The sequence below is a fragment of the Sprattus sprattus genome, assembly GCF_963457725.1.
Source record: "Sprattus sprattus genome assembly, chromosome: 1".
NCBI lineage: Eukaryota > Metazoa > Chordata > Actinopteri > Clupeiformes > Clupeidae > Sprattus > Sprattus sprattus.
In genome coordinates, this window is record NC_137920.1 from 35570019 (window position 1) to 35590519 (window position 20501).

The 20501-nt window shown below is 45.0% G+C and overlaps 2 protein-coding genes across 2 annotated transcripts; one reads left to right on the forward strand and one right to left on the reverse strand.

The window, feature by feature from the left end:
- Window positions 1–36: 36 nt before the first annotated feature.
- On the forward strand, window positions 37–16182 carry slx4 (SLX4 structure-specific endonuclease subunit homolog; the record flags this gene model as incomplete). Its single annotated transcript, XM_080855520.1, has 13 exons — window positions 37–520; window positions 989–1178; window positions 1377–1592; window positions 1903–2156; window positions 2497–2840; window positions 3351–3564; window positions 3958–4040; window positions 4300–4446; window positions 5088–5257; window positions 5873–8976; window positions 9290–9383; window positions 10091–10390; window positions 15780–16182. The coding sequence occupies 13 exons, from the start codon at window positions 37–39 to the stop codon at window positions 16180–16182; spliced, it is 6003 nt and encodes a 2000-aa protein (XP_080711646.1).
- Window positions 16183–17301: 1119 nt separating this feature from the next.
- Window positions 17302–20055, reverse strand: mcrip2 (MAPK regulated corepressor interacting protein 2). Its single transcript, XM_080834044.1, has 5 exons — window positions 19867–20055; window positions 19490–19559; window positions 18634–18764; window positions 17954–18058; window positions 17302–17655 (listed from the first exon to the last, which is right to left on the reverse strand). The coding sequence occupies exons 1-5, from the start codon at window positions 19919–19921 to the stop codon at window positions 17585–17587; spliced, it is 432 nt and encodes a 143-aa protein (XP_080690170.1). The 5' UTR covers window positions 19922–20055; the 3' UTR covers window positions 17302–17584.
- Between the last annotated feature and the right edge of the window lie 446 nt (window positions 20056–20501).

Genomic DNA, 20501 nt, shown 5'->3' on the forward strand with positions numbered 1-20501 from the left:
AGTTAGCATTGCAATGCCGCGTAGATCAACAAAGTGATGGAGGACTCGGACCTTGACTTTTCGGATCTCTGCTCCCGGCTTCTAAAAAGGAAAGTCCGGAAGAAAGTAGGTGGAAATGTAGAGGAAAAGAAAACTGGTGGTAGAGATGGCGAAACTCAATGTAAACAAAGCAGCTCTGCCCTGTCTTTACCAAAACGAAACAAAAAATCAAACAACCAGCCAAAGAAAAGGACAAAGAAAGGTGATTCATCAGAGCTTTTGGGGAAACAGAACACTGATCCTCGGGCAGTGCTACAAACTGTCAGTGTTTCACAGTTAACTGAGAATGGAACCGAGACACCGGCAGTGGCCCAGCTGGCGACAAGCCAGAAAAGAAAGAGTGCAAAGGAACAGGTATTGAGTCGGATGCAACGGTTTAAACGTGTGGATCCACAGCAGCTCCAGCAGGCTGACAGCATCCCCAGTACATCTTCAGAGCCAGAATGTGTTCGCCCTCCCTCATCACAATTAGAAAACAAAGGTATGATTCTCTATCTCTGTTTTATGATCTCCATACTGCATTGAAGCTCAACCAAACGTGTGATTAGTTTGTTAGTGTGTATTATTTGAAAATACTTGACATTCTCCTCTTCTCAATATGTGGTAAACATATAGTCAACACATGTAAGGGTAAAATAACAGCTCTTCATCAGGTAACAAACATCGATTTGTCCACCTATTCATATGCCAGTTTAGTAAGCTAAAATCCAGTCCAAACCATTGCTGATGTATTCAACTGCTCTGTCATTCCCACCCAACGTCAAAGTCACAGTGGAACTGTAATGATAAACAATATGTTTATATGCTGCTGTCCACAATGACTTAACCCAAGAACTCTAGCAAAAGGCAGTTTTTGCTGCTACGTCTGATCTGTGTGTCTTGCCTATATACGTGTGTGTGTGTGTGTGTGTGTGTGTGTGTGTATGTATGTGTCCTCGTCTGTCCTCAGAGCTTTCGCTGGATGGGAGGCTGGCTCTCCGTCTGCAGCAGGAGCTCGACCATGAGTTTGAGGCTGAGGCACAGGCACAGGCCCAGGGGAGGGTGGTGGACGTGGACCAGGGAGGCTTGTTCTTCTGCCAGCTCTGCTTCAGGGACCTGTCATCCATGACCCCCCAGCTCCGTACACAACACATCAACAGGTCTGGATAACACATCTAATTTAACCAAATAGTGGACACACTTTCTTGCCCCTTTATCTTTCCTCTTTGTCCAGACACAGGTCCATGTAAACAAAGGTTTTACAGTGGGGCAAGTGATGGTTATATTTAAATTGGATAAAAACATAACTAAGTGATTTTGGAGGAAGTAACTGTAGATCATTGCCCTCCTGTGACCAGGTGTCTGGATAAGACAGAGGGCCAGGAGGCTCCAGCCCCGTCTCGCCCCGTGGTCCCTGAGTGCCCCATCTGTGGGAAGGGCTTCAAGTCGCTCAAAAGTCGCTCCACACATCTGAAGCGCTGCTCAGCCGACATGGGCGTGCCTCCAGCGGCCCTTTTGCAAGCCCTGCAGAGACAGGCCAGTGAGGCTGTGATTGACAGCACAGCTGGCCAATCGTGAGTCAACCGTCAATGTTAAATGATACAAAGGCACTTCAGTAGGTCTTCAGCAGGGTTTATTTTGTGAAAGAAAAAGGCCAAAAACCTTCACTGCATAGTACATTCTAATGATCAGCAATGCTGTCAATAGTTACCATTCATTTGGAGATCACAGTATACAAGTGACAATTTTGCAAACTAGTCAAGAAGAATTAGTCAGTACAGATTGTTTAGTCCCTTGTCAAGAAGAAGAATTAGTCACTACAGATCGTTAAGTCACTAGTCAAGAAGAAGAATTAGTCACTATAGTTTGTTTTTGATATCCCAGTGCCCAAACTGGAGGTCCCAAGAGGAGGAGCCCCTCAGATCCCAACCAGCCTGCCAGGAAGAAGCCCAAGAAGAAGCCCCAGCCTGTGGATGAGGACACCATGGTGGCTCTGGCCCTCTCCCGCTCTCTGCTGGATCAGGAAGTAGAGAAGGGGAGAGCAAACGCCATTGAGGTCCTGGAGGTTAAAGGAGCTGACTTTCAAATGTCTGTTGGCTCAGCCTTGCATCGGAAGCCAACAGCAGGTGACTGCAGTAGTGTTTTACAGTGTGCAGAAAATGATTGAGGCCAATTGGTTTGATTTTTTTAATAGTGGATAGTGATTTCTAAACACACTCGTTACCCAACATCAACATTGTTGTGAGAGATAAGGGGTAACCTGCTCTCTCTCCCATGCCCACGTTCAGGTGTAATAGACAGGTGTAATGTGACTAGCCTATATGGGGTGTATCAAGACTTGTTGGGTCATGAATTCATTTAAAGCCCGAGTTTTTCCAGTGTTATCAGTATCTCTCAGCATGCATTCTCAACATTTGCCAAACGTTACTTGAAGGACATCGCTGTATCTCCCATGTCCCTCCTCCTCGTCTCCTCCAGGCAAAGGGAAGAGGCGGAGGAAGGGAGCCCCGACGGGTCCTCCGCCGCTGCTCCTCAGGCAGGACCCAGAGGAGGCGCTGCGGCGCCTGCAGGAGCGCGTCTCCCTCATGCTACTGCGCTCCCGCACCCCCTCCCCTCCTCCTACCCCCACCCTGCCCCCCAGCGCCCTGCTGCCGCTCCCACGCATCTCCTGCAGGGGTACGGGGAAGGGAGGGGCAGCCATCTCCCGCCCTCCCGCCCCGCTGTGGCACAAGAGCGCCCTGCCCGCTGGTTACGGCCATGCCACCGCAGAGTTCTACACACCTGAGCTGAGTGCCTTCATTCAGCCCTATGCCAGCCCACAGGTATGCACATGTGAAGAACAGGTTTAGATATTTGGCAGATGAGTGTAGCCGAACAACTTACCAAACACATTTAAAAATGTAGAGCAAGAAAAGTGAACTAGTGTATAATGCTCACAACAATATTATCTATAATATATTATCAATTATACAATATATTAATTAAAACAGAGTTGTACAGTATGCACATACAAATGAGAATATGTCACGAATGTAAAGGTAAATCAGTTTTCAGGTATATGAATGTCCTGTAATGACAGAGGCTAAAACATACTTAGATACACACTTTATACTGTATGTGTGTGCACAAATGCATGTTGGATCCTCAAGCAAGACGAGTCATTTGTGTCGTTCATATCAGTCATCATCTCACCCCCCCCCCCACACACACACACACACACACACACACACACACACACACACACACACACACACACACACACATACACACACTCTCATTTCCAACCTTATTATCTTTATCAGTGTCTTTTCTCTTCCATCTCCTCCTCACAGAGGGACCAGTCACCCTCCACCATGACCCCTCCAGTGACGGCCCAGCCAGCCCCCTCCTCTCGGCCTCCCTCTGCTGACCCCGTCTCCCAGGCCCAGCCCCGCTCCCCTTCACCTGCCCCCTCCACCCCGACCTCTGTGCTGCCCAGCCAGGCGGTGCAGGACCTGCTGGAGCTGGGGGGGAAGGGCTTGTACCTGGCTGGTGATCCAGACATGGGTAAGCACCGTCTACTATCCTGCAGGGTTAGCTTGCACTCAAAACACATAATGGTGCCGTTTTCACCACACTACGCTCTTTGTCAAATTCTGCTAATTGCTCCTTGTGGTACGGAAAACATCTCAGTCCTGGATCTGTAAATGGATAACAAACAATTCCAGGCAATTAACATGTTGCTTCAGGCACATTGGCTGTTAAGCCTTAAACATCAACAGCTTTTAGCCATTATTGCAGACTCTACCTCCAACGGGTTGCACCCAGAAGTAAATCTCTTATGGGTTGCAAGTAATCTCATGATAGCAGCATGCGGCTGTGACTTTTAAGACCGCACCTAACTGCATGTATTCACTAGAGCAGGTCTGCAATCTGGATGTCTCTTTTCTTGTCCCACAGGCAGGTCCTATGCTGTTGTTCCAAAGCAGAAGAGTGCCCTCACCAACACAGACTCTGAAGAAAGGTTAAAGCCCAACAGCTTGGTGAGTAACCCACTCATTATCTTTACTCCCATCCAGTAGCTAAGTGAGGAATTGTGATTTCTGGCTCAGTGCCTAACTCACATTGTCTTTAATCTAAGATTTACTATGTAAATGTGTGTGTGTGTTAGGATGTGGAAAATAAGGATGCAAAATGTACATTTGCATGGTTTTGTGAATGTGTGCAACCATGTGTTTATGTCTGTGCCTTGTGTGTGTGTGTGTGTGTGTGTGTGTGCGTGCGTCTGTGCAATGGGTGTAGTCTTCTCTGAGCAGGCTGGCCTCAGACCTGGGCTCCATGGTGAATAACCCACAGCTGAGTGATGTGCAGCTGCAGGTGGACAGCGGTGAGGTCCTCTTCGCCCATTCCTTCATGCTGTATGCCCGCTGCCCCCTGCTGGCGGAGCAGGTAAGTGCAGCTGCATGCAGTGACGGCATCAAGGGGAGCTACATGCATGGTATTATAGTAAACTTTAGGAGGATCTACTGTTAAAATTGTAATACTGATTTAAATCCGATGCCAGACCTTTATTTCAATCAGTCCCCAGACATGTTCTCGCACCACATTACTCCCCCAGAACACTACAGTGACGCTAATAGAAATTATTGGCCAGTGTGATGTACAGGAAACAATTTTTTACTGGATTACTGCAGGACAATAGTGTAAACGTCAAGTTCGTCAACTTATTGACAATACTGTCTGTGACCGTGCATGTTTGGTGAATTGGCTTACATGTGTGTGGAAAGAATCTAAGAGTCTCCAAAGGAATCTCCAACGTTATATACTAAAGGCTATTGTTGTATTCATGTAGAAACAATGTCTGTGAAACTCGTTTTTACTGAATTAATAGTGAAGGAAACTGAGAGGTGGTGTTTAATATCACAGCACAAAATTATGTTACCAAACATTTTTGAATGACTTATTTGGACCTGAAATTACTTATTCCATTCATTTATTTCATGAATTGTTGGATTTTAGCTTGGATATCTTGGAACAGTACCTCTCTATGATGTATGTGTTGAAAGTTTCTGTAATGTTTTTGTTGGCAGATACACGCCAGTGGTTTTGGCGTGCAGGAGGAAGGGGTGCCAGCTGCCCAGAGAGTGCTGCTGGGGGAGGTGCCCGCTGGTGCCGTGCTCGCCCTGCTCCGGTTCCTCTACTCCACTCAATGCCCGCTCACACCCTGCCTGGCACCACACGTCCAGGACCTGGCATCCAGGTCCGTCTGAGATTACTTGTGTCTTCAGGTCTTTTATGACAATAGACATGCATCAGGTCTTTGATGACTATAGATATGCCTGTCTACAGGTCTTTGATGACTATAGATATGCCTGTCTTTGATGACTACAGACATGCTTCAGGTAGACTAAAGATATGCCTGTCTTAAGGTTTTTGATGACTATATACATGCTTTAGGTCTTTGATGACTACAGACATGCTTAGTCGTGGCTATTGTTGTAGGTGGAGAAGGGATAGAAAGACTCATTTGTTTAGCTGTATTTCAGTTTTGGCACCACAAACACACCTGCTTACCCAGGTCAGTGACCGTTATTGTTCTAGTGTCAGTCAGTCAGTCACTGACTCACTCACTCACTTTTCTGACTAACTTAGTGGTTAACTTATCTTAAGCAGGTAGATAGTGGGTAAGTTAAAGGTACAATAAGGAAGTTAATTTCTGAAAACAAACTTGCTTCATGCTCCAACAAGCCAATCACCTGAGCTCTTGTGTTTCATCAATGTCCAAGAGGCATAAGCCCTCACTTTGAGCCTCATTTATCTTATGATTGGTTAAAGGTCAGGCGTGTGAACGTGGATGTGTTGCATCTTGTCTCAGGTTTGACCTTCCGGAGCTGTCACAGGAGTGCCAGCTGTATCTCAGAGGGCTGGAGCGAGAGGGGAGCGAGGCCTGGGGAGATGCTCCAGCACAGGAGCCCGCGGAGGGGCACGAGGAGCAGGACGGTACCCAGGCTCAGCAGCACTTCCTGGAGCTCCTTCGCTCCATGTGGAGCTCAGAGGATGAGGGGGAGGAAGAGGAAGGACAAGGCGATGGAAGGGGTGACCGTGAGCAGGGCATCAGGATGGAGGAGCAGGGTAGTGAAGGAGAGGAGAATGGAGGTGAAGAGCATGTGGATGAGGAGGAGCTGGAGGAGATCTACGAGTTTGCAGCTACACAGAGGAGGGGCGCTGAGTCGCCCCTGAGGCCTGAGACAGAGAGCCTGGAAGAAGAGGAGAAGGAAGAAGAAGAAGCAGAGGAAGACGTCAGGAGAAGCTTTGAAATGGAGGAAGAGAAAACTAGTGAGAGAGGAGCTGAGGAAGAGAGTGAGGGAGGTGAGAGAGGAGCAGTGGAAGCGAGTGAGGGAGGTGAGGTCGGAGTTGGTAGATCAATGCAAGAAGAGACTCCTGCTGGAACAGGTGACTGTCATCTCCCAGATGGTTCCAGTTCTCATCTCCCAGATGGTTCCAGTTCTCATCTCCCAGGTGGTTCCAGTTCTCATCTCCCAGATGGTTCCAGTTCTCATCTACCAGATGGTTCCAGTTCTCATCACCCAGATGGTTCCAGTTCTCATCTCCCAGATGGTTCCAGTTCTCATCTCCCAGATGGTTCCAGTTCTCATCACCCAGATGGTTCCAGTTCTCATCTCCCAGATGGTTCCAGTTCTCATCACACAGATGGCTCCAGTGCTGCCATGGATACCCATGGGTGTATACCAGAGAAGGACGACAAAGATGTTGAACAGCATCCGGAACCTGAGTCACATGCAGACGCCAACCTGGACGACAGCTATAATCACCTCTTCTCACAGTCATGGGGGGAATATGCTGAACCACCCATCACCCCAGCCCCCCAGCACAAGTCAAAGTCAAGGCTGACCTCAACACAGGTCATTGACCTTTCCATCAGTCCTTCTGCACCTACCTTTCAACCCTCTCTCCCTGTGCCTGGGCTATCCCCAGAACTGACAATTTCACGTGGAAGTCAAAGGCATAGGGTATCCCCAGAACTGACAATTTCACGTGGGAGTCAAAGGCATAGGGTATCCCCAGAACTGACAATTTCACGTGGAAGTCAAAGGCATAGGCTATCCCCAGAGCTGACAATTTCACGTGGAAGTCAAATGCATAGGGTATCCCCTGAACTGAGAATGACACAAAGCAGCCGAGTGGAGGCACTGCCTTCAGAGAGTCAGGCTCGAGCCAGTCATGGAAGCCTGAGCTCCAAAGAGGTTGAGCTTATAGTGCTGTCTGACTCGAGCAACGACTCCCCAACGTGTCTTTCTCCGTCTCCACCACCACCCATGTGCTCGCAGTCTCCCCTTGTTCTCCCAGAAGACTCCCCAGGCTATACCTGCATAAAGGATGTAGCAAAAAGCAAACACTCTGTCTCCTCCAGCAAAACAGCCCAACCCATGAAAGATTCATGCGCTTACCACTCTACAGCCTCAGACATCACTGCTTTGGCCCAATCCCTCCCCCCAACCTCTGGGTCCGCCTGTGCTGGAGATTCTCCTGGAGACCATAGCTTGCTGGATGGCTCAGCAGAGGTGTCTTGGCTGGTCCCATCAACTCCACACATTTCCAGCAGGTCACGGGACGGCTCCACCCAGACCAAAAGCAGTATACGTCGTACTCGTCTCTTCACTGGGTCTTCGTCATCACAGTCATCATCTTCTACCTCAGCTCTTGGACATTCTAAAGCTCTTTCAAATAGCAGCTCCTGTAAGGGGGAGTCTGTCTCAGAAGGCTCAATGTCCAATCAGAAAACTGCTACCTCTTACCAGACCCAAACTAAACTTCAGGAGACCAGGCCAATGGTCACTGGAGATGATTCTCCAGTCTTCCTACCTCCAAGCTCCCTCCCTAGACGCCTCAGTTCAGCTACTGACCTCACCCCTTGTGATACTCACAGAGGAGCAGCCTCAGTGGACAAACCGTCCTCCAAGAGGTTCCCCCAGCCTGCTAGTAGCACCCCTATGCACGCCGGCTTGGAGTCTCCCATGAGCTCTTATGTCCTCTCTGACTCCCCTTTCTTGTGCCAAGTGGAGAAGAACCGGCATTTCATGGATAGTGGGATTGCACCGAGGGGCAGTGTGCCATCTCACGGCAGCCCAGAGCGGAGCAGCAGACTGGGGGGTCCCCATCTCCGGGAAGACAGCCCCTCCAGCGATCAGCAGGAGACACAAGTGAGCATGTCCACAAACCAGCACAAGGATTCCAGGGAAAGGAGTAACCCAAGTAGCTCTGAAAGAACTGAAAAGATATCCAAAAACTGGCAAGGTTTTACATCTGATTCAGAAAAGGCGGGTATGAACAGGGTAGAGGAAGACAGCGACACAGAGATCAAAGTGATAGGCACAAAGGAGGCAGAGGACCAAGATGAGTCATCGCCTCAGCACAGCTTCAACAACGACAACGAACCACCAATGCCATTTGATGAGCCCTCTATGGCTTATGATGAGCCCCCTATGGCTTATGATGAGCCCCCTATGGCCTATGATGACCCTCCAATGGCCTTTGATGAACCGCCAATGGCCTTTGATGATCCCCCAATGGCCTATGATGAACCTCCAATTGCCTCTGATGAACCCCCAATGGCCTTTGATGACTCGTGGGGTTTTGGGGACTGCAGGAACAGTCTCCAGAATCCTCGTTTCAGCCTGCGCTTGGAGAGCAGTGAGAACACCAGTTTCAGCCCCACCGCTCCCCTCAGAGCTCAGGCATCACCCCCAGCCCGTGGCCTACGTCAACCGGTCCCTGCTCTCAAGACGCCTCCTGCTGTTTCACCAGAGCCCCAGCCCAGCACTAGTGTCCTGGACCCAAAGCTCTGGGACAGCTGGGAGGAGGACGAGGGGGCAGACGAGGGAGGAGATGCTCCCCCTCTCTCTCAGAGGCTGGGCGCTGTTGCCCCGGCTAAGAGGGTGGCTCAGCTGAGGACTCCAGGTGAGTTTTTATTATAATTTTTTATTTAGTCATACAGTTCAGTGACCGTAACAAATGACAGCTGATATCTTCTTCACATACCGATCTTGACTCAGAGGGCCATACGCAATGCTTGATGCAAACAATCTTGTGAGATGCTGTTTGTAGCACTCACAAGCTTTACTGTCTCTGTTTTGTACTGTTTTGAATTGCTGGTGAATAAACATTAAATATATACTGTATATCTATATATATTTTTGTTTAGTGCATAGAGATGTGGTAATTTAAAGTGAAAATTTGATTGGTCCTCATGGTTCAGTTCTTGCCTCCACAGTGGTATCTAAAAAGGCTTGCCCATTGGTGCCCATCACGCCTATGCCCAGTTACTCAGACATGGACACGCCAGACCTGAAGAACAAACTCAACAGGTAACAGGCTTCAGAGCTCAACAGGCTCAGCATCAAATGTGCCTCCAGTATGTTAGTGAGCCATGATTAAGTTTCTCTTGAAACCCAGCTCACAAAATGTATTATACTTAATCTATTATACTTAATGTTATACCATACAATTTTTTTGGAGTTCATTTTAACTATGTATAACAGATCCTAGGCATGAATTGAAAGCATGTGAAATTACTGTCTGTCTCATGAAGTTGGACCAGATGATTCTAATCTTTTTAAACCAGTTCCTCCTGGACAGCTACACAGTGAGAAGTTGTTTGGTTATGACTCGCATATAAACTAATTCATTTCTGATAGAGGCTCTTCTACACGAAAAACATGTACCATGTCTGAGTGCATCCTAATTTCTAGTGAGGACCAGTGAGGTAAAGTGAATTCAGCTCTGGAATTATAATTACAGTACACATTCTTATAAATGATAAAACTGGATACATTCAACCAGACTTGGACATTTGAATTTGATGTATAATGTTCTGGTGTCTTCAGGATTGGTGTGAACTGTCAACCGGACTTGGGACATTTGAATGAGATGTATAATGTTATTTATATATATTATATATATATATATATATATATATATATATATATATATATATACAGTATATAAGGTTTGGTGTGAGCCGTCAACCAGACTTGGACATTTTAATATATATATAATGTTCTGGTGTCTCCAGGTATGGTGTGCGCCCCTTACCCAAGCGGCAGATGGTGCAAAAGCTGAAGGAGATCCACCAGTACACCCACCAGCTGGAGACGTCTGAGGAGGAGGAGGAGGCTCCAGCGCATGGCCACAGACCTCGACCCGTCTCCCCTCCAGCCCGCTCCTGTGCCCAGTCACTCAACTTCAAGGAACCCAAGGCGCCCCCTGCTGTCCCTTTCAGGAAAGGGCAGCCCAGCCAGGATGCCCAGGAGCCCTTGTCTCTGTCTCAGAGCTCCAACGCTTCTTCCACAGATGGGAGCCAGGACTCTGAGAGGTCAGCTTTTGCATATTGTGAAACATGGCTGCTTATGTCTTTATAAGCAGGGTGCACTTTTTTCCCACAACTGTGGGCAGTTGTGTCCAGACTTATATGCATGTTTAGGCTCGGAGGCAAGTGTGTGTGCGCGCAATAGTTAAGCGAGTAGAAGGTGACCTGATTTCCATAAGGCATGAAGTTAAAGATGACACATTTCTTTAATACTTTAAGCAAGATTACTTTTTTATTTACATCTTTAACAGTTTCACAATAACAAAAGGAAAAGGGCCCAAAGCAAAATGTTGGGCTCCCTGCATGCTCAGTACCTGGGTATCACGGCTTGTAAACACTTTCTATGGCCAGGTAAGAGTCATTACAGTGCATGAAATGCCCTGTATTGTTATTCCTAGGCTTCTTCTTCTTCTTCTTCTTCTTCTTCTTCTTCTTCTTCTTCTTCTTCTCACCTTTTTCTGCGATTAATTCAGCCCGAACCGCTTAACGTAGAAACTTCATTAAAACTTTGTCGCGTAGGTCTTGTAAAGGACACTTATGCTATGTATTTTTCACTTTTCTAAACTTTATACTTTTTAAGATATTAAATAAAAACGAATCTAAATTTTCCCATTGACTTACATTGGGCCATTATGACATCATAATAGGGTCATTAAACTGGCTTGCACCTGTGCTTCACTGACACCTGCGCTAAATCCAAGGAACCTCTTCTCTGTCCCTCTCAATTTAACTGTAACTAGGAACATTAAGACACCTTTCATTCTCTACTTTTTTTTCTCTCCATCTCTCCATCTTTCTCTCTATCCCTCTCAGTCTACTTTCTCTCACACTCAATCTCTCTTCTTCACTCCATTTTTATCTCCTTTTTTCAATATTTTCACTCTCTTTTTCTCTTTCACTCTTCTTTCCTTCTTCTACTCTTCTTTCCTTTCTTCTTTCCTTCTTCCACTCTTCTTTCCTTCTTTCACTTTTCTTTCCTTTCTTCACTCTCCTTTCCTTCTTTCACTCTTCTTTCCTTTCTTCTTTCCTTCTTCAACTATTATTTCCTTCTTTCACTCTTCTTTCCTTTCTTTATTCTTCTTTCTTTTCTTCTTCCACTCTTCTTTCCTTTCTTCACTCTTCTTTCTTTTCTTCTTTCCTTCTTTCACTCTTCTTTCCTTCATCCTCTCTTCTCTCCTTTCTTCACTCTTCTTTCCTTCTTCCACTCTTCTTTCCTTTCTTCTTTCCTTCTTTCACTCTTCTTTCTTTTCTTCTTCCTTTCCTAACTTTTGCATTTCATGCACTGGTATTTCCTTCAGGAAATGCATTTTCTAGTTTTAATTCTTGCTTGGGGAATATTTACCCATTCTTCCTTGTAAAAGGTTTCTAGTTCTACGAGGTTCTTGGGCCATTTTGCATGCATTGCTATTTTGAGGGCTGTCCACAGATTTACGATGATGTTAAGGCCAGGGGCCTATTGAGGTTGTCCATTGCGGATTTTGAGGTGTGTTTAGAATCGTCATCCTGTGGTAGAAGCCATCCTCTTTTCATCTTAAGCTTTTTTACAGACTGAGGTTTGCTTCCAGAATTTGCCGGCATGCAATTGGATGTAGTCTTCCCTCTACCAGTGAAATGTTCCCCATGCCAATGCTTGTAATATAAGCCCAAAGCATGATTGATGATCCAACCCCGTGCTTCACAGTAGCAGAAGTGTTCCTTCCGTGAAATTCTGCACCCTATTACCTCTAAACATACCTTTGCTCATTGCAGCCAAAAAGCTCGACTTGTTTCCAAAATCCATCAGGTTTGTTTAGACGTTCCTTTCTGTCGCTGAATTTTGTGGTGAGGTGCCACTGCATTGACAAGTGCACAACCACTGCAGAGTTCGCTAAATCTTCCTGAAGGTCTTTTGCAGTCAAACAGGGATTTTGACTTCCCTCTCGCAATCCTACGAGTAGTTCTCTTTTAGGGTTTTCTTGGTCTTCCAGACCTCAACTTGATCGCCACCGTTCCTTTTATATTTGACATTACATTTAGTCATTTAGCAGACAATTGTATCCAAAGCGACGTACAAAGGAGAGAACAAGTTAACTGTCAACTGATATTTTCAGTTCCTGTCAACTGATATTTCTTAATTATGGCCCAAACTGAGATAACGGGTCGGAAAACAGCCTTCAATGATTTGAAATCTCAGAGTGCTAGACAGCTGCTAAGAGGAGGTTGTTGGGTTGTTGGGACAAGGTTTGAAGAATATTTATGAAGTTTTAAAATCTGCATCACCCGGCCTTTCCTAAGGATGATTGTGAGCAGAGATGGGCAAAAATACATCAAAATGTATTTTGATACAAAATACAAAATACCCCTCAAATAAATGTATCAAAATAAAATACAAAATACTGTTGCCAGAAAATGTAACAAAATACAATACATGTATTTTGTATTTTTAAAATACAGGAAATACTTTTTCTGAATTTTCAGTTTTCTCACAATTTGGTATAGCAGAACATTTAGGTTTGGGCTATTCAGTGGCGTAACGAAGTAACCACGGGGCCAGGTGCAGGCTATTATGACGGGCCCATGTCAGTGGTTCCGTATCCTTTTTTTCATGTTTGTAACCGCCGCCACAGGGCTCTCATTGCAATCTCTATGGCTTCCGGGAGGGCTATCCCCACCATGCTTTCGTCATACGTAATTGCAAGGTAAGGACGCGATCTGGCACTCCTCGCCTGGGCGAGACGCTCCACTTTGTGAATGAACGTATAGAAGTTGTACTAGCATTTGTATTCAAAGTTTATACTTTAATCTACCAAAGTACTCACTATTTAACAATACAACTTCCACAAGTTACAGATTATCTTTGACAACATTGGCGCCCACATGTGATTGACAACACTGGCGCACACATATGACATCACACAGATAAATGACTCTGTGAGAATGAGTAAGATCTTTAGTGCGAGTCTCAACAACGTTTATAGTAGGCTAAGATCTTTAATAAGAGTCTCATGTGCACCCGGGCCCCTGCCTCTATGCAATGCGGCGTGGAGTGCCAGATCGCGTCCTAGGTGAGGCGCGCCTCATTCACAAAGTGGAGCGTCTCGCCCAGGCGCGGAGTGCCAGATCGCGTCCTAGGTGAGGTGCGCCTCATTCACAAAGTGGAGAGTCTCGCCCAGGCGCGGAGTGCCAGATCGCGTCCCGGACCTTAGCTCTAATTGCGTATAAGGACATCACACGGCTTTCATCAAGTCACATTGTGTCAAGATGGATAACGTTCAGTGCAACAACTCGATTCGCTCTTTGAAAGAACCTCCTTTAAGTCGGTGTACTGAAGATAAATGACAAGGATCAAGACAGCTTTCTAAGTTTTCGACCACAACCCTGTTTTGTGAAAAAAATTGATTTAACATGAGAGTCAATGAGAGAGATCTGGGGTGATTTCCTTTTCGCCCCAAAAAGGGGCGGGCCATAAGAAGCAACACTTTGGCAAATTGTCTGATTCGACAATGACATTCAGAGGCAGATCAGATAGTCTCGTGGTAGAATCCGACAGAAAATCTCCTTCTGCCTAAACACTGGTGAAAGTAATTGGAGTATTTTAAATACAAAATTACTCCACTCTAAAGTATTTTGTTACAAATTACATTCGATTTTTTATCGGCCCTATGAAATACAAATTACAAAATACTCAAAAGCAAATTTACTAGTATTTCAAATACAAGTAATTGAAATACTGCCCATCTCTGATAGTGAGCTATAGCCCTTACAAGCTAATTACAGTGCATGAAATGCCCTGTATTGTTATTCCTAGGCTTCTTCTTCTTCTTCTTCTTATTCTTGTTACCTTTTTCTGCGATTAATTCAGCCCGAACTGCTTAACGTAGAAACTTCATTCAAACTTTGTCACGTAGGTCTTGTAAACGACACTTATGCTATGTATTTTTCACTTTTCTAAACTTTATACTTTTTAAGATATTAAAGAAAAACGAATATAAATTTCTCCCATTGACTTACATTGGGCCATTATGACTTCATAATAGGGTCCTTAAACTGGCTTGCACCTGTGCTTTACTGACACCTGTGCCAAATCCAAGGAACCTCTTCTCTCTCTGTCCCTCTCAATTTAACTGTAACTAGGAACATTAAGACACCATCCATTCTCTATTTTTTTTTTCTCTCCATCTCTCCATCTTTCTCTCTCAGTCAACTTTCTCTCACACTCAATCTCTCTTCTTCACTCCATTTTTATCTCCTTTTTTCAATATTTTCACTCTCTCTTTATCTCTTCATCCAGAGCCACTCTTGTTCACTCTTCTTTCCTTCTTCCACTCTTCTTTCCTTTCTTATTTTCTTCTTCCATTTTTCTTTCCTTCTTCCACTCTTCTTGCCTTTCTTTTTTCCTTCATCCACTCTTCTTTCCTTCTTCCACTTTTCTTTCCTTTCTTCACTCTTCTTTCCTTCTTACCCTCTTCTTTCCTTTCTTCTTTCCTTCTTTCATTCTTCTTTCTTTTCTTATTTCCTTCTTCCACTCTTCTTTCCTTCCTTCACTCTTCTTTCCTTCTTTCATTATTTCACTCTTCTTTCTTTTCTTCTTTCCTTCTTTCACTCTTCTTTCCTTTCTTCTTTCCTTCTTCCACTCTTCTCTCCTTTCTTCACTCTTCTTTCCTTTTGTCTTTCCTTCTTCCACTCTTCTTTCCTTCTTTCACTCTTCTTTCTTTTCTTCTTCCTTTCTTAACCTTTGCATTTCATGCACTGGTATTTCCTTCAGGAAATGCATTTTCTAGTTAAGGTCTGAAACTTTGGTAAAAGTTATCTGACAGCTTAAATCTCTTGCGGTGCCCAAACATTGTCATGGTGCTTTTTCATTTTTTTCACTCTGAAATTTTACAAAACTAAAAGAATACACTAATCTTGCTTAAAATGTTGAAAAGAATGTTTTATCTTTAACTTAAGCACTAAACATTGCTTTGTGCTGACTGAGGGCAAAGGTCAGAGGGAAGTATGACAAACTGAAGACGCAGGAACATATGATACTGAACCATTAAACTTGTGTTTCTGAACAGGTGTGTATGCGTGTGTACACACACACACACACACACACACACTTATGAACACAAGACATACGAACACACACACTGCTGTATATATATATTCTTAATAACACACACTCCTATGTTCCAGAGGTATGTGGATGTGTGTGCTCAGCAGTGTGTGTGTGTGTTCGTATGTGTTGTGTTCATAAGTGTGTGTGTGTGTGCACACGCATATACACCTGTTCAGAACCACATATGTTTCAATGGTCAGTATCATACTGCGTCTACAGTTTGTCATACATCCCTCTGACCTTTGCCCTCAGTTCGCACAAAGCGATCAGTAACGCCAGCTCCCTAACACTCCCTCCCCCCCCCCCCCATCACAGGTCCAACCCTGAGCTCCCTCTGAGCGACAGCGACTCCTCGGACAACGAAGGCCCAGTAACGGCCTCGCAGGCGGTGAATCGGCACGCCGACAAGATCCAGGCCGTGCGGCGCTTCATCCTGTCCGACCCGGAGCTGCACGGACGGGTGCTGCAGTACCAGCCGCTGGTGCTCTCCCGGCTGCAAGAGCGCCTCAAGGCCGCCGGCATCCGTCTGGGCGCCGCCAAGCTGCTGGACTTCCTGGATGCCCAGTGCATCACCTTCACCACGGCCAAGCCGGGCCAGAAGGCCCCCCCAAGGAAGAGGAAGAGGAAGGTGGCCAAAGGTGCAGGAGATGCGGCCGAGGGAGGTGTGAGGGGGAGGGGGAGGGGGAAGAGGGGTGGAAGAGCCAAAGGCCCAGATTGAGCTGTGAACGATAAAGAGAGAATGGAAAGCGGTGTGGGCAAGGTGATGTCTAATGTTGTTGCACAATGGATGGCTTTGAGAGTGCATAGCTGTGCCGTGTCGCCATGACTGCCGTGCTGTGCTGTTTGATGCACCAACTCTGACCCGTTTGAGGCGGCTATCTGATCTGGAAACTGATCGGGTTTCCAGAAAGTGTTGTAAACAAACCCATGTGGTAACCGTAAAGACAGAGTGTCTATAATTTTGCGCACTCTATCATTTAACTATGGTAGTGCTCACCAACGCTTTTTGGAAACACAACTCAACCTTTCAGGAATTGACTCCGACTGATTTGACTAGACTGGCGGAGTGGCATTTCAAGAGAATTCAGAAGAGAAGAGAGCAGACTGTTCTGTGCACTAATTGTCTTTTATGTAGCTTATTTTATGAAATGTCAGATATGTAAAGATTAATTTATGAATTGTTAATATGAATGATCATTATGATATTAAAAGAAAGAAATGTCAGTACTTTGTGCCTAGACTCTTCCTGCATGTCACTATCAGCCTTTGATCCACATGTGGTACAATTAAGGTGAGTATTGCATTTCTATAGTAAGAAGAGAAACTTCCTAAATATATTTCAAAGTGACTGTGAGATATGGGTTTCATTATATTGATGTGATGTTAGTAAAACTTTGATATAACATATAGTTTGTTTACAGGCAGTTTAGTTCCACTGTGCTTTATGAAAAGCTGTGTTCAATCTAAGGACGTTTAATCAAGACTGGTGCAAAACAGAAAAAAGGCACAGATACGACCTCAGTCGGCTTCAGAGGTGGAAAAAAACAGTTGATTCATCCCAGTCTGGATGAGAGGAGTGGAGCATTAACTGTTCACCAGGCTGGTACATTTATCACCCCGTAGAGTACGTTAATAAATCACACACAAAAAAAAGTCACAGGAAAAAAAAAATAACACCGCATGTCACACATGCAATTAAAATTACAAATTCACGACCACAACACTTTCAACTTCAACTTTTTTTTATTCCTCTCCCATTTTCCACAATGTTTCATGCCAAGACAAGCCAATTTAATCTTAATCTGGCAAACGGCTTGGGCAATGAGTCCTCAGCAAGAAAAAATAAATAGCAAACAGGGCGATGGTGAAGGTCAAAACGGATAATCCCCTGACAGCTCACTGACTGGCTCAGCCAGACAAGGTCAGTCTGAGGGTGGGGGGGGGCAGGAGCTCCAAGGCCTTCACTCACACAGCTCTGGCCAGAGTATCTCCCAGTGTCTCAGGGTTTTCCCAGTTCCTGTTCTTGAGCTTCCCTTCCGGTTGCCAGGCCAGTCTCCAGACCGCCACTCCAAACCAGGTCCAGGGGGTCTCGCTTCACTTCCTCCTTTGCCGGTGCTCCGTCATGAAGGGTTGCCAATGTTGGCCATGAAACGCTGAGCCCACCACTCCTCCAGGTCAATGGGCACAAAGTCTACATGAGGGACAAGACGGCATACGCGGGGTTAGAGGGAGAGAACTACTGGCCTGCAGTTGGTAAGCCGATACTTGTAAGGAAAATTCACACATGAACACCTCTGATCATAAACTATTTACAGTACTTGGCAACATGGGTATAGTCTTACCCATAATGCTCAATGGTGATAATCAGATAAAACAGATAATCAAGTTGGGTGCAGTGGTTGAGATATGAATCACTGGGTTTGATATGGCTGGGTTGCCTTCACACAAAGCCATCACATTGATCCTGACTAGATGACTCCATGACTCACTTTTCATGGCTGGGTTCGGGGTCCTCTCTGCATACGGCACAGGCCCTCGGCTACTCTCCGCCCGGGGGCCACCATCTCCCACACTCTGCTCCACCTGCCTCCAGGCTGTAAAGACCCCAAACACCCATTAAGTTCCTTAGAGAGCAGGTTATTTTATTATGTTTTGACAACAGAACAGCCAAGGACATAAAGCCAAACCTAGATGACAAAAAAGGTTAGACATCGTAGCCCTTAGTTACAATGGTTGTGGGACAACTATGCCTTTGCCAGATGCAGCCCATCACCTTTGTGCCCCAGTTATCCATGACTATGGAGATGAATATTATTCAGTGGTAGATATATCTTCATCATGTTAAAACGTTTGCTTTTTGTTCATTTTGAAAGCAGAAAAAATAAGATATTTTACATAACAAATTGGTGTCTGCATTTAAATACTTTTAAGGCAGGATAATGTGAGTTTTGAATTTTGACTTAACACTTCAGTCAATCACAGCTTTCCACACATTTTAAAGGGGCACAATAATCCTCCCAATAAAAACATGGTGTTGATAGAGCTTGCCCTTGGACTTAAATAACAACAGATTGATGTCGCATGTTAATGGTTTGTTTTAAAATCCCTCTGGAAATAAACAATCTAAAGCAACAAACTACGAGACTGGTCGATTTAATGGAGCACGTACCTTCAAAGACAAATTTAACATTTTCTTCATGTGCAGGCGTGAAGCCTTCAAGTTGGACAGCTTTTGGGACAGAAGGCTTGTGGTACCTCTGTCCGTTTACTCGGTGGAAAACGATCTTTGGAGCAGGACCACTGGAAGCAGGTTTAAGTGTGCATGTGGCAGAATTAGAAACATTTAAAAGGTATTACTTGATAAATGCCTTCGTCAAGCAGCTATTACCATCTTAAAAGTTGCTCTGCGCACCTAAGGCAACTGCTTTTTGCTATGCTGACTACGTTATACTCTAATGTTAATGAGCAAGAAGTGTATCAATCAAGGTTAATAATTTGTCAACTCGTATTATGTTTGATAGTCATTATCAAAACAATTACCCAAACAGGGAAAAATGCTAAACCCAGCAGTTATCCCAGTAAATCTTGTACGGTCAGTCAAGGTAAAAAAAAAAAAAAAAATGCTTTAAGCACCCTTTCAACTTTATATCAGTCACTTTTAAATCTAGCTGACTACATTCAAGCTGTCAGCCATCATGTGCGCATGGGGTTAACCTTGAAAGGACACTAAGCGTTACGGATACCCCAAAACCTAACGTTGCTTCTCAAAAGCTCAAAGGTGACGGGCAATCAAAGAGGCCAATACATTAATTCCCATCTAACGTCAGCTACTTATCAGTTCAGGTAACACGTTCACCACGTTACGTTATCAAGTGTGTACGTCCCGTATTAACACACGTGCGCATGATTCTTCACAAGTCACAAAGTTAGCTTCGTTAGCTAGCTAGCGGCTACACCACCTGACGAAAAAAGATATTGTCACCACACTTATGTCTTAGTTTGGTAAATGATGCAGTACTACTTACTTTGTTGTAAACCACTGCGTCTGTTTGTGTTTGAAATCCGTTGTTTGGCTCTCGATCTGCTGCGTAGGACCTTATAACAGAATGAAACGTTACCATTTAAGGCAGCTGTTTTCGTTGAGTAACGTTAGCTAAGGTAGTTATAACGTTAACATTTAAGTGATGACATTATTTCACGAAGGATGAAGAATATCAAAAGAATGGTTGCTGTTCGAGCTAATGCCAAATGTATTGATAGGATAATAAAAGAACTGATTGAAGTGTTATCCCGGTTACCGCCTGGATCGACGATTTGTTATTTGATGCCACTTTAACAACGCCATTAACTTGGCCACATTACCCAAATGTAGGCCTGTTTCTTTTGAAACTTAAAACCTCACCTGTTCTCCGTTGTGTAACAAGTTTGCTTGGACCTCTTGTTATTGTGTACATCATGTGCAGGCAAGCTCCCCCAGAACTTCAAAGTATCACTAGACAGCAGTGTCCAACAGAGCGAGATATCCAGTTTGACTGACTGACGCGTTACAAAATAACGCTGAATTCGCAGCGCATCTCCCAATTACAGAAATATTCCCCGAAACCCGTGGGCCTCCGGATAAGAAATCTGTTCGGGTCGTTACCTTGAATAACTTGTTACTGATACGCCAGCTCGCTTGATGTTTTGTAACCAAGAAGCAGTTGTCACAGGAGGCTGGATATGAGTGCTTGCTTGAAGCGCCGCCTGGTTTACAACATACACTGCCTGAAAAGCTGAGGCGAAAACATCAAAGACTTTGTGTGAATTACTGCCCTTATAACGGGTCATTATAGTGTCCTTTTGATTGTAAGTTTTGCTCTGAAGAATGTCAAATGGTGACACCGCTTCAAACAGGTGAGAAGACAGGCAGGAAGCCCTCACCCCACATCAAATTCGTAGGGATGTCACAAGTTGATGCCAAGTTGTGTTCGGCACCCCGGTCAAAGCGAAAAAAATCCAACGCATACAAAAATGTATGAAACCAATAACGCATATAGA

What these genes read in the sequence shown, in the direction of transcription:
- mcrip2 (XM_080834044.1), bottom strand. Translation starts at nt 19,921, where the DNA reads ATGATGTACACAATAACAAGAGGTCCAAGCAAACTTGTTACACAACGG. An exon ending in TGTTACACAACGGAGAACAG is followed by an intron (nt 19,560 to 19,866) that starts GTGAGGTTTTAA and finishes TTCTGTTATAAG; the next exon opens with GTCCTACGCAGCAGATCGAG. An exon ending in TGTTAAATTTGTCTTTGAAG is followed by an intron (nt 18,059 to 18,633) that starts GTACGTGCTCCA and finishes GGGTCTTTACAG; the next exon opens with CCTGGAGGCAGGTGGAGCAG.